This window comes from Marmota monax, unplaced genomic scaffold (genome assembly GCF_021218885.2).
Source record: "Marmota monax isolate L192 unplaced genomic scaffold, Marmota_monax_Labrador192_F-V1.1 WCK01_AAM20220418_F8-fsc00079, whole genome shotgun sequence".
NCBI lineage: Eukaryota > Metazoa > Chordata > Mammalia > Rodentia > Sciuridae > Marmota > Marmota monax.
Window position 1 is genome coordinate 1,100,714 of NW_026694099.1, and position 13,858 is coordinate 1,114,571.

At 41.1% G+C, this 13,858-nt stretch overlaps 1 protein-coding gene across 2 annotated transcripts; it reads right to left on the reverse strand.

Moving 5' to 3' along the window:
* Window positions 1-1,140: 1,140 nt before the first annotated feature.
* Window positions 1,141-10,821, reverse strand: Haus4 (HAUS augmin like complex subunit 4). 2 transcript variants are annotated; one of them, XM_046465333.2, is made up of 10 exons: window positions 10,660-10,821; window positions 8,804-8,880; window positions 5,956-6,098; window positions 5,736-5,867; window positions 5,185-5,319; window positions 3,290-3,386; window positions 2,457-2,602; window positions 2,189-2,319; window positions 1,763-1,831; window positions 1,141-1,619 (listed from the first exon to the last, which is right to left on the reverse strand). In XM_046465333.2, exons 2-10 carry the CDS (start codon window positions 8,856-8,858, stop codon window positions 1,436-1,438), a joined length of 1,092 nt encoding a protein of 363 aa, XP_046321289.1. In that variant the 5' UTR covers window positions 8,859-8,880; window positions 10,660-10,821; the 3' UTR covers window positions 1,141-1,435. The 2 variants fall into 2 exon arrangements, with proteins under 2 accessions (XP_046321289.1, XP_046321288.1); XM_046465332.2 differs by having other exon boundaries at window positions 10,479-10,821.
* Window positions 10,822-13,858: the final 3,037 nt, after the last annotated feature.

Genomic DNA, 13,858 nt, shown 5'->3' on the forward strand with positions numbered 1-13,858 from the left:
ATCCCAGTGACACAGGAGGCTGAGGTAGGAGGATTGCAAATTCAAGGCCAGCCTTAGCAACTTAGTGAGATTTTGTCTCAACATAAAAAGAAATCAAAAAGGCTGGGGAGGTAGCTCAGTGGTAGTGCTTCCGAGTTCAATTCCCAGTACCAAAAAGAAAAAGTTCACTGGTACTCATCCTTCTATTCTTTCAACTTTTCTATAGGTTCAAAAACTTCCCCCCCAAAAAGTTGGGGGGGACATTATAAAATTAAGCAATATTGACTCTAAGTTTTTTTCATTATCTATTTGTTCATTTTTTGTGGGGATCAAAATTTGTATATAAAAAATATAGTGGTAAACACCATTTATAGAAATATGTAAGTTGACTTCAAGACCTTAATTTTTCCCACGCCAAGGCAGACCATCATTTCACCTCAATAGAAGAATGCCTGAACCAGTCTCCCCAAAAATTGGTGGGGAAGCTAAGTAGGTTCTTTAATTCAGAAGGTTAGAGGCCTTTTGCTTTTGTTCCCATTCCCTCATTTCAATGCCAGTCAAACCCATCTACCTTGCTGTAAGGTAGAACTTGGTTCCTCAGGGTAATCTCTTCCCACCCCTGCTTTTGGAGAGACATATGGCCCTCAAACCACAACCAGAAAGAACCAGGAGCACAAGTGGCTTGTGTCCTTCTATAACTGAGTTGAATGCCTGACTGCTTTATAGTAACTTCCCTACCGTTAGCCACAGTGACAGAATTGTTTCCTATCTATCTCAGCACCTAGCACTCCTCTGAAGATTATTGTTCATCAAGAGCAAGCCCAGATTTAATCCACTTCTGCTTATCCAGAATGAAGCCTCTAAGACTCAATGAGGGCAGGCTGGCACTTCTACCTCCTATTTGTATAAGCATTATAGATCTGGCTCTATTTGGATTTCCTCAGTTCTTCCTCCTTATCCACACAGTCTTTTTTTTTAAATTGGTTTCTTGATTATTTATGATAATTATGAATTTATTTTTTTATTTGTGGTACTGGTGTTTGAACCCTGGGCCTTGTGCATGTTAGGCAAGCACTCTACCAACTGAGCCATATCCCCAGCCCTCCACACAGACTTTGATGTTCTTTTTCCATCTTTACTCAGGGAAAATGACTAAAATCCTAAGATATAACATCATCATTTTATTCATGAAATAATCAAACACAACACAGGACTGACACTGACAAACAGCTATGCATAAAATTATATAAATCTGCTTGCTACATTTTCCAAAAAAGACCCAGTCATTGTAAACAAGGGAAATAAATCAGGAGGGTGCCTAAAGGACTGCAGTGTTTTCAGCAAGTGCCCCCTACCCCCTTATAGTGAAGGAAGCCCCAGGTGGAGGTGGTCCCTTCAGCAGAAATAGGAGGCAGCAGTGGTGTGCGTAAATCATGCTTCCTGGCTCTGCAGACACTCAGTGGTAGGCCTTGTTGAATTCCTGGAGGGCCCAGCGCTTGTTCTCAGTTGCCTGCTTGAGCTGGGTGTACTCTTTTACCAGCCTGTCAAACTCCTCCCCAAGGACCTCATAGGTATTCAGAACCTGTCGAGATTTCTCCATGTCCTGCTCTTGTAGGTGAATGGCTCCCTCTAAACGGTCCCTAAGAGCCCAGGAAAAGAAGGTTCAATATAAGGATGCTTGTCCTCAGAAAGTAGACAAGAAAAGGAACATGCTAAAATGAACAAGTCAGGAGGGAGTGGGAACAAGCTGTGGATAACTATACAGATTCCTGGGAGTTCTCACCTAATGAGACGATGAACTTCCACTTTCTCAGCAGTGTAAGTGTCAGACAAAATCTTTAGCTCCTCCATCCTGACAGAGGAAAGAAAGAAATGTCATGTGGAAGATCCCTGACAGGATCAGAGTTAAGAATGAACACAGTGCCTACCCACAGTCAAGATGCAGGCTAAACAATGATGGGATAAACAAGGTTACTCTGAATCCTTGAGCAACTGATCTTACAGTAATGCACCTATTTCATAAGTCTGTAAAATAAAAGACTCAAGAATATTAAAAAGCTTTTGGGTACTCCAAAGGCTAATGCTGCTGTGCAGCATTTATTGGATATCCACAAAATGTTAGGCATGATAAAAAAAAGAGATAAGGATGAGAGATGGAGGAGTGGGGTATAAGACAGTATCCCTTAGATCCACAAGACTCACAGCTTACCTCAGCTTAAGGATCATGGCACTGCACTTGATTTCCAGGTACTGGGCATTGATGCGGTCTAGCTCAGACTGAGTCTTCAGTCGGTGCTCTTGAAGAAGCCTCTGAAGCAAAGCGAGGCAGCGGAGAAGTACCTGATCCCCCAAGAGTAAGCAGAAGAGGTGTAAGAACAGAGAGTAGAAAGGAGGGCAAATCAAATCCTTGACTTGCCTAAATGTGCTGTGGGGTCAGAGTAAAGGAAAGAGGAGACTGTCACATTGCCTCCACACACCTGAGAGTAGGTGGCACTCTTTTTCTCCAACAGTACCAGCTGCTCCTTCTGCTGGTTCTTAGCATCCTGGCACTGCTGCTTCTCACCCACTAGGACCTCTGCCAGTTTCCACACCTTTGCTGCCTTCAGGGTTTCACTGTCAGCATCTGGGCAAAGAGATAAAGAGCTGGTGAAATTCTAATTGCTACTGTCCTCTGTAAGGCTTTATTCGATGTCCCTGTACTACATCTAGCTCTGAAGTCCGACTTCCCGGGTTTTCTTCTGATGCCTGGTTCTCATAGTCAGGTTCTCTTCACTCTTACTTTGGATTCCTGGTGTGTGTGTGTGTGTGTGTGTGTGTGTGTATGTTTGTGTGTAACTAGGGACTGAACCCAGGGACGCTCTACCACTGAGCTACATCCCCAGCCCTTTATATTTTTTATTTTGAGACAGGGTCTCACTAAGTTGCCCCGGCTGGCTCCAAATTTGCAATCCTCCAGCCTCAAACACCCAAATCTCTGGGTTACAGGTGTGTACCACAGTTTTACACTGGCCCTGAATTCTTAAGCCACACAGCGGGGGGGAAAAGATAAGAGAACACCTATAGGCCTGACCTCTCCTCCCTTTGCCTTTGTGATCCTCCTGAGGAGAGAACTCATCTCTTCCTGCAGCAGGAGAACACTTCCACTTGTCACCTTGCTAAATCAAAGGAGTCCTTACAAAAACATTTATTTTTATTCCACCAGAAACAAACACATAGGTATCTCTGATACTTAAAATACATTATTCTCAAAAAACAGTAGACCATGAACCCTGAAGGCTAGTTGTGAGCAGAACAGAGGACCAGCACTCACCTGAGTTGGGGTCATGGTAGCAGAGTAGAGTGAAACATTTCCTCTTGAGCTGTTCCTCCACTTCCAGCTGGAGACGAGCTTTCATCTGCACAAAATCCTATAACCACCAAAGCAAGAGGTGGTGCAAACAGACTGTTAGAACTAGGGAATATCACCAATGAATATGTGATGATACAACCTTAATATTAACCACAGAAAACATGTCAAGAGCCATCAGAGAAGTGAGTTGTGGCGGAGCACACCTGTAATCCCAGCTACTTAGGATGTAGAACAATCACAAATTTAAGTTCATCCTATGCAAATTAACAAGATCCTATCTCAAAATTTAAAAAAAAAATTTTAAAGAAACATCAGGGAGACTCATTTTTAGTTTATCAAATCAGTAAAAGGAGGGAATGGGTTGTAGCTCAGTGAGAACTTGTCTAACATACACAAGGCCCTAGATTTAATCCCCAGCATCATTAAAAAAAGAAACAAGTAAAAAGACCGTCAAGATCCGATGTTGGGGGTATAGGGATATGGCACGCGCTCGCCTGGCTTGCGTGAGGCATTGGGTTCAATCCTCAGCACCTCATAAAAATACAATAAAGATACTGTGTCCACCTAAAACTAATATATATATATATATATTTTTTTCCCATTGTTGGTGAAAATATGGGAACTAGGAATACTAGAAACACCTTTCTGAAGAATAGTGTGGCAGTATGTACCAATGTGTTCTGTGTATGTATGTATGTTCTGATCTAGTGATACCACTTTCAGCACAAATGTTAGGGAAATAAAATATATACAAAGGCAAAGACACATTAACTAGCATGTTCATCTCACTATAATTTCTAACAGCAAAAATATGGAAATAACCTTAATACCCATCAATAAGGTTAAACAAATTATGGTATATCCATATAATGGAGTCCTAGCAGTGATTTAAACTAATGGTATAAGAACATATGGGGGTTGGGGATACAGCTCAGTTGGTAGAGTGCTTGCCTTGCATGCACAAGGCCCTGGGTTCAACCCCCAGCACCACAAAAAAGAGAACATATGGGCTGGGGTTGTGGCTCAATAGCAGAGCACTTGCCTTGCACATGTGAGGCACTGGGTTTGATCCTCAGCACTACGTAAAAATAAATAAACAAAATAAAAATATTGTGCATGTCTATAACTAAAAACAAACAAACAAACATAGCACTAGGGTTGGGATTATGGCTCAGTGGTAGAGCACTCACCTGGCATATGTGAGGCACTGGGTTCAATCCTCAGCACCACATAAAAATAAATAAATAACGGTAAAGGTATTATATTCATCTACAACTAAAAAAAAAGAAATCTTTTTTTAAAAAAAGAACATAGCACTATGTGCCTAGACACTATGCTAAGAGTGCTATCGCAGGTATGTATCATCCTATTTATTTATTTATTTATTTGATGATGGGAATTGAACTCAGGGGTGTTCAACCATTGAGCCACATCCCCAACCTTTTATTATTTTTATTTTGAGGTAGGTTCTCACTAAAGGAGGATCACTAATTACTGAGGCTGGCTTTGAACTTGCGATCCTCCTGCCTCAGCCTCCCAAGTCTCTGGGAGCCTCATTCTATTTCTTGATTTGAAAAAAAATCCACAATGTATTACACCAAAACAGATTATACTATCTATGTATGCACAGAAGGTATAATATTATTTATATCAAGCTTTTATAATAATAGTATGTTTTCAGATGTAGTATTCCATCTTTTATTTGCTTCTATGTAATGTTTTTCTTATTCTTTGAGTTTGCCCACCATAGATACGTATCATTTTGGCAAAAACAATTAAGCTTAACAAAAAATCTTAAAGATATGGGGAAAATAAAACACTTTGCTTCTTTGTTCCCAGTATTCTTTCCTCCCAACCTCTGAGGGTGGCATGAGCTCCAGAAGGTCCGCCTTCTCCAGCCCTAGCAATGGAGGTATCTCCTTCTCCTGGCTAGGACCTAAGAGGTGTGTCAGTTCAGTCACAAGGAGCCGCTGTTCAAGGGTCTCATGAAACTGAGAAAGAGAGAATAGAAAGCAAAAAGAGGTGACTATAAAACATCTCCTACTCCATCTGTTCCATCCCCATGAACCAGTTCTCATACTTTCAGAGTTCTCTTCAGCTGTCATCCCCTTCAGCTGCAAATGCCTTCTGTCAATCCATTTCAAAACCTTGATAACACACTCTTTTCCCCAATAACTACAGTCCATTTTTGTTTTTCTTTTTTAAGGTAGAGACAGGTGTTTTTAGAAAGTGGATACACATTCAAGGAAGACTGTGAGCTATCTCAAGAGTGACAACCCATTTTGTTTTTAATAACCCATTCCTCAAAGCTCTTCTTTGCCCTAGATCACATCATCAAAGCAAGCCACATTTGGCCTGGTCATTTCTATAGTTGGTAACACACCTTATCTCATCTCTTTGGCCTCACCTTTTTGTCCTCAGATGTTAAATTTGTGTCTTGTGTCTTCACATAGTAGTCCACAAGCAGTTCTTGAATGACTCTCTGTAAAATCTCAGACCTCAACCATGTTGTCTTATGCAGTCGAATTTCCTTCCATGCCTAGAAAACCAAAAATATCCCAGATAGAAACCACTCTCTTGAAAGAACTTTCCCTTCCTCCAGTCATCCCTTCTCTCAGGGCCCTTACCTGAGCCTGCTCCTTTGCCAGGAGGAGACTTAAGCCACTCTCATCCATATGCTGTGAGAGACTCAGCAGCAGCTTACTGAAGTAGGGGTTCTGTAACAGGTCCTCTTCCCTCAGGTTACAAGGAGGAAACTGCTTGCTACACACTTAAGGCACAGGGACAAAAAAAGTAAAAAGGTAAGGATGCTTAGTTTATATAACTGAACATAATACTTCCAAAACACCTCGGTTTTTGGTTAGAAAAGTTTCTAAATCTCATGGATTTAAAAGGAAAAACTAACAAATTAGAAACTAGAAATAATACTCAAAGTAATATTTATTTTATATCCAAAGATGTAAAATGAAACTCATTTCTTTCTTTCTTTTTTTTTTTTTTTTTTGGTGGTACTGGGGAATGAACCCAGGGGCATTTTACTCCTGAGCTACACCCCTAGCCCTTATTTTTTATTTTAAGACAGGGTATCGTATTGCTAAGTTGTTGAGGCTGTCCTTGAACTTCTCATCCTTTTGCTTCAGGTTCCTGAGTCACTGGGATCACAGGCATACGCCACTATGCCTGTGGATAAAACTCATTTCAAAGGGAAATGAGTACCCAATAAAGTTAAGGACTTAGATAATGGAAATTCGCAGGCTAGGGATATAGCTCAGTGGTAGAGTACATGCTTAGTATGCATGAGGCCCTGAGTTTGATCCCCAGATCCCAAACACACAAAAAGAAAGGCAGGAAGAGAGGGAAGAAAATGAAAATGCATTTGGTAAAGATGGGACAAAAAGAATCAACAAGTGTGGCATGGTGGCACAAGCCTGTAATACCAGCAGCTCAGGAGGCTAAGGCAGGAGGATCACAAGTTCTAGGCCAGCCTCAGCAACTTGGTGAAACCCTGTCTCATAAAAAAAAGAAGGTTGGGCTGGGGATATAATTCACTTGGTAGAGTGCTTGCCTTGCATGCACAAGGCCCTGGGTTCAATCCTCAGCACCACAAAAATAATAATAACAGTAAAAGAAATTTTAGGGGCTGGGATGTAGCTCAGTGGCAGAACATGTGTCCAGCATATGTGAGGCACTGGGTTCAATCCTTAGCACCACAAAAAATAACAAAAAAACCTTAAAAAACACAATACATTTTAATAGAGATCACCCAGTACCCCAAATTCATTCAGAATTACTAGAGTTCTTGAACAAAAGAGAAAAACATACATTCTAAAATTCCAACTTGACTGTGATTTCTAGTCATATAAGCAAGCCTAAGAAAAGATATACCTTTATAGTATGTAAAAAAATTAACAAATTCTAATTATTTTAAGTAGAACTGAGTAATAATGCATGTAGACACAGAAGAGCACAAGCATGAGAAAAAGTGAAGGAAATTAGGATTCTCTAGTTATTCCATATAGTCAGAGCTTTTTTTCCATCTCTTTTCTGGGTGCTCTCTGCTGGAATCTTCTACATCTACTTACCAAACACTTTCATTCTTTGGACCATCATACCTAAGGTTCTTTTAGAGAATAATAAGTTTGAATCTTAGTATCTCTTTCCCTTCTTCCTCTCCCCCTCTCTCCCTCTTCCCCCATCCCTTCCTCCTCTAAAATATTGAAGGATTCAATATGGAAATAGTAAAAATATAGGAAATTCAAGTTCTTGGAGAATTTAAGAAATACAAGATTCAAGATATGGAAAGAACTCAAGATACAGAAGGAGCTGAGACTTTCTGTGTGTGATGGGGACACTAGAGATTGAACCCAGGAGTGCTTTACTACTGAGCTATATCCCCATCCCTTTTTATTTTTTATTTAAGGCAGTATCTCATCAATTTTCTCAGGGCCTCACTGAATTGCTGAGGCTGGCTTTGAACTTGCAATCCTCCTGCTTCAGCTTCCTGAGTCACTGGGATTACAGGTATGTGTCATTGCCCCAGCAGGAGCTGAGATTTTAAAGAATAAGATGTGAGAAAATTCCTTGGGAGTGAGTCTGGGGTTGTGACTCTGTGGTAGAGTGTTAACCTAGCATGCATGAGGCACTGGGTTCAATCCTCAGCACCACATAAATATAAAATAAAGACATTGTGCCAACCTAAAAAAATATATATTAAGAAAAAAATTCGTTGGGAGTGGTGGCACACGCCTGTAATCCCAGTGGCTCGGGAAGCTGAGGCAGGAGGATCATGAGTTCAAAAGCCAGCCTCAGCAATTTAGCTAGGCCCTAAGCAACTCAATGAGACCCTGTCTCTAAATAAAATATAAAAAAGGGCTAAGGATGTGGCTCAGTGGTTAAGTGTCCCTGGGTTTAATCCCCAATTCAAAAAAAATATATATATATATAAGAAAATTCAAGATACAGGTAAGAAGGAAGCCTTCAAAGAATTAGCTAGCCACCCTTATCTTTAAAATATGCTTGCTACTGCACAAGCAGATAGTACACCAACACTTAACAGGAGTTAGGGTAATCTGTTTCCATTAAGAGACTGTTCAAGAATTCCCATGTATCCTAGTTTTCCCAGAAGCTTAGACTTTTGTAATAGAAAACAAACTGATAAGACATTACAAATCCCTTTTATTAGCCGGCAAAGTGGTGCTCGTCTGTAATCCCAGCAACTAAGGAGGCTGAGGCAGGAGGATCTCCAGTTCAAAGCCAGCCTCAGCAGATTAGCAAGGTATTTAGCAAATCAGCAAGACCTCGTCTCTAAATAAAATATTAAAAAGGGCTGGGGATGTTGCTCAGTGGTTAAGCTCCCCTGGGTTCAATCCCTGATACCAAAAAAAAAAAAAAAATCCTCTTTATTAAAGAAGGTAAGAACCTGAATAAAACCTCTCTGGGTAAGTCAGCAAACCTTTTGCAAATATCTACCCTTACCTTGTTGAAGTATTTCCTTCCCTTGTCCAGGGGAACAGAAATCTCCAGATGCCATTTAATTTTCTTGGGATTTTTATCTGTGTGGAACCAAATGAAAGAAAACAAAAGATGAATAAATAGCTGGCTGCTCCAGATTAAACTACCTTGGCATTGAGTTTCTTTTATCCACAAGCTGGAAAGGAACCTCAGGGATGCTACTTACAGAGAGGGGCTATATCACAAATCCAGGGTTCCAAGCTCTTACACAGTTTCATGGACAGACTTACAAGTGCCAAAATGTTTGGCATTCCAAGCACATAAATGTCTCCACTTGTTCCAAGCTTTCTAAAAAGGAGGAGCTTGTTTCTAAAAAAGAAACTTTCCAATTCACCAAGGTCTAATCAGGAGGATCCCACACCAGCACCATTATTATGTTGAAGTTAAAAAAGAGCTACTGCTTTCCAGTTATGAGTGAACTGGGGAAAGAGGAGAAAATAATCAAAAGTCTGTTTTTTTTCCCCCCAAATAACTCAGCTACCAAATTCCACAATAATTGTATATGTGTGTGTGTGTGTGTGTGTGTGTGTCCATTCATTGAAGAACTGTTGGTAGTTTTTGATCATTAAATTCTAGAATCATCCTTCAGGAATGACAGATCATTCCACAGTTGCACAGTTGCACAACAACTGGTTTTCACAAAACAGCATTAGTAAAGAGCACCTGGAGGAAAGAGCATGACAGGAAGACTGACAGGTCAGTGCAGACAGAGTGAGGCAAAGGTATAGTTAATGCAGCAAGATTGGGTCCTGAGCTCCCGCTGTTTTGCCAGAATAATGGAACACACTGAAAAGAATGACCTTAGAGGGGCAGTAAAGATGAGCACTGTTTGGACTCGGAAGACAAAAATTCTTCCCTTGACATTATTTTCCATGTTATGTTTTTGCTCCACCTTCTACTCTTGGTGAGGTATCAAACTCCAAAGGGCAGCTGAGTCTCCCAAAGCAAAACAGACATTGAAGGTCATTATGATTTAACACTTCATGTTCACAGAACATTTGGTTTACTCGCTCCTTTTATGAGTAACATCAAAGTAACTGCTCATTTGTTTTGTAACGTAGTCTACTGGGGGCCGCAGCTAAGAAGGCTTCTAGAATGCTAGTACTTAATCTACAGCTCCACTGTTGCTTCTGTGTGAATTTAAGGGAAATGCTTTTTTTATGCCAAACTTTTTTTCCACCTGCAAAACTGTGATAACGACTCGTGCCTTGGATGAGACTTTTAAGAATTAATAACACCATCGACTTGTCAACAAAAACCACTATTTAGTTAAGCTCAGTATTTTTAACAATTCGGTTTATTGTTAATCTAAGCCAGCAAATAAAAAGTTTTGCAGGCAAATTTCGCACATGGAAATGAGGACCAATCCAAATTTCAACAAGTCAGCTGTTCCCTCCCTAGAGGTTTTTTTATGGGTATTTTTCTTTACCCTTTAAAAATGTTACAGGGCGTGAACGGTGGCGGCAATCAGGCTCGCTTCTCCACCCTCTGCACTTAGACGTGTTAAAACGCTGCTACTGGGACCCAAGCATTTAAATGTTCTGACTCAGGCGTCTTTTAAATTCTTAGAGCTGTCTTTACACGCTGCACTGAACGTTAAATTGATTTTACAGGTATTTTCACAAGATGTGACCCTTACAAGGCCCAAGATGAATCAAAATGCAGTACGGGCTCCCCGGCGCCGACTCTCCTTCTGTCTGGGAGACCAAGGATTCCCAAGGGCGAGGGCGGCCTCCGCGGCCGGAGACCGAGGGCTGGCCGGATTGACCCTCTGAGCGCTCCTCTCCCGCAGCGCAGCCCGCCACCCCTCGAAAGCAAACCTGCACACTCTGGGGAAGCTGTAGCTCCCGAGGCAGTGCCGAGGGGGGCTGGGCGGGCTGGCGGACCGCGTCGACACCCAGCCAGCGGGGCTCCGGAACTTCTCACTCGGGCCCCGCGCAGAACCGGGGGGAAGCTAGGTCCGGGAGGACCGCGCGGGAAGGCCGGGTCAAGGGCTGGAGCCCAAAGTGCACGAGAGGCCGCAGGGAGGGGGGCGGGGCCAACTCAAGGCGGGAACGACAGGTCCCGCCCCCCTCCTGGCGCGAGTCCTTGGTTTCTAACGGCCGCGAACTCGGGTTGTGGAACTGTCTGCGGAAGAGCGCTCTCAGGAAGGTCGTTTTGTGCCTTCTTGGTACCTTTCCCAGTTTACGGACAAATGTTGGGAAAATGGTATTCATAACTCACATTATTGAGGGCCTACGATGAGTCAGGCGCTGTGTCAAACGTTTACTTCCCTCGTCTTGCTTCATTTAGTTCTTACAGCTTCCTACTGGGAAGTTACCATCATACCCATTCTACAGAGGGGAAAACTAAGGCGCGGAGAGGTTAAAGTCAAGGTAGCAGCCCAGAAACCTAAACCTACCACAATGGTCTGCTGAACCTTCCTAGACCTGCCTCCATCCCTCATCCTGCGGGTAGCCCCGCCTGGGGCTTGGCTCACCTCTTGCCTGGCACAACTCTCTGCACTTTGGGTCTGCTCTCCTTTCTCAGGCTCCTTTGCCCTCTGCTTTATCTCTCATTCTTCATTTACCTCTGTCTTAAACCCAGCCTCCACTCCCACCTGCACCCTTTTTGCAAAGTTGACTGGAATCTAATCTAGTTAGGAGATGAATTCTAAAAAATAAAATAATGGGCTGGGAGTGTAGATCAGTGATGAAGTGCTTGCCCAGCGTGAGGCCCCAGGTTCAATCTCCAGCACTAGGGAAAAAAAAAAAAGAGGAAAAAAAAATGTATGTGTGTGTGTGTGAGTGTGTGTGTAAACCACACCAGGGTTATTAACTCTTGCATTAGAGAAGAAGCTGGGTGACCTCTCGGGCAAGGTGTGCTGAGAAATGGAATGTTTCACCTTTTCCTATAGTACCAGCTAGAAAATTCTACCAGTATACATAATGGAGGAATGATGTGGTCCAGTGCAGAAATTTCATATCCTTGGTCAGCTTCTCAGCTGCCTCCTTTGATGTTTAATACTAGAGTGCTGTCATTTTCTAAAGCTTTTAAAAATCATTTATGCTTCTTCAATTCTGTAGTGCAGCATCATTAAATATCAGGCATAATGTCCCTAACAAACAGCACTTGGAACAAAATAGCAAGCATGCTTTGGTGACTGATCAGAAACCTACTGAAATTTCATCTCCCAAATTTGTCGAGTTCTCAAATATGGACTACAAAGCTTTGGCTAAGTAGCTCTGAAGTACTTGGGGAATGAGGAGGCAAAGCATGCAGAAGTCTTGTCTTCAGGTGGCAGGATGCAGAAGACAGTGGTGGGAAACTTTGAATTGGATCAGACCTTTCTCTCAATTGTCTATTCCCTGTCTCTCTCTAACAAGCTGTGTGACCTTGGGGCTTCAGGTTTCCTTATCTGTCAAAAGGAGGAAATAACATTTCTAGTTTCTCCAATCTCATAAGTGTTGATGTAATGATCAAATGAGATAATGGCTAGAAAGTGCATTGGAAAGACTACAAAAGTGAGATGTTTTAAATTGACACTTATTAAGCACTTATTATTAAGTGCCTTGGCAGAGACAAAAAATATATATATATATATATATGACTTAGTCTCTGCTCTGAAGAAGTTCATAGTCTTGTTGAGAAGATGCACATGAAAAGAAAATAATACAAGGCAGCAAATAGGTGTCAAAAGAGCAGTTTAGATTATAAATACTAGAGAAACTTGAAGAGAATACAGAATTTTTTTCTGCAGAAACAGATAGGAAAGACTGTGAAATAAATCTTAGTTTTGCTAGGCCTGAAAGGAGAGAAAAAATTTGGATCATTTAGAATGGAAGAAACATCCCAGCAAATGGAGGCAGACAAGAAGTATAAACTGCATTTCAGGTCCAAGAGGAGATAGAACCAGCATGAGGGATTTTATGGGCTAGCATAAGACTAAAGTTGAGGCTTATAGACCATCCTGGCAGTTAAAAATGCAGCGAAGTACTGTGAAAAAAAAATCTTACAATCAGACACCATCTTGTGTCCTTGAGCAAGAAAGAATTCTGAGAGAGGCCATAGAATTTTATCTCTCTTCCCCACTTTTCTTTCTGTCTTTCTCCTTCCTATTTTCCAGAACATATTTTTAAGCTTTCTTGAGGTTTTTTGGCAAATGATATTTAAAGTGTACAATTAAATAAATTTTGCTATAATTATACGCCAGTGAACCCATCACTACTCAAGATAGTGAACATATTCATCGCTCTCAAAGTTTCCTTGTGCTGGATGTGGTGGCACATGCCTGTAATCCCAGCAACTGGTTGAAGCTGAGGCAAGAGGATTGCAATTCGAGGCCAGGGTTGACAACTTAAAGAGACCCTTTGCAACTTAGCAAGAACCTGTCTCAAAATAAAAAATAAAAATGACTGGGAATGTAACTTAATGGTAAAGCACCCATAGTTTCAATCCCTGGTAACAAAAAATAATAATAATAAAAAATCAAAATAAAAGTTTATTTATGTCCCTCTGCAATTCCTCCCCAGCTTTTCTACCTTTGGTCAACCTCTGATTTGCTCCCTGCCATTATAAATTAGTTTGTACTTTCTAGATTCTTATAAATATGTACTCCTTTTTGTTGGTTTGTTGTTTTTTTTTTCATTCAGCATAATTACTTTTGAGATTCATACATGTTACTAGTATCAATAATTCATTTTTTTAAGTTCATGTCTTTTTTGTTGTTGAGAGGTAATATGAAATCTCCTTTAAAATCTTGATTTGTTTGGGTTTGTATTCAAGGAGGCACTTCCTCTATCACCCCAAGTTATCAATCTCAGGGCATATAGGATAAGAGGCATTTATTTGTTGAAAGAATGAATTTATTTGTTGAAATAATGAATTTTTAAACACTCCCCTCCCCCAGTTCTAATACCTTAAATGGTTTTGTTTCTTCTGTGGAATGCTTGGCCTTTATAGGTCAATCTCCTCATCAGTGTTGTTCATCTCAGCTTCTGGTAAGCCATATGCAAAATATAATCATTCAGCTTCTTAAGT

What these genes read in the sequence shown, in the direction of transcription:
- Haus4 (XM_046465333.2), bottom strand. Translation starts at nt 8,858, where the DNA reads ATGGCATCTGGAGATTTCTGTTCCCCTGGACAAGGGAAGGAAATACTT. An exon ending in TAACATCTGAGGACAAAAAG is followed by an intron (nt 5,320 to 5,735) that starts GTGAGGCCAAAG and finishes TCTCTTTCTCAG; the next exon opens with TTTCATGAGACCCTTGAACA. An exon ending in CTACCATGACCCCAACTCAG is followed by an intron (nt 2,603 to 3,289) that starts GTGAGTGCTGGT and finishes CTCTTTGCCCAG; the next exon opens with ATGCTGACAGTGAAACCCTG.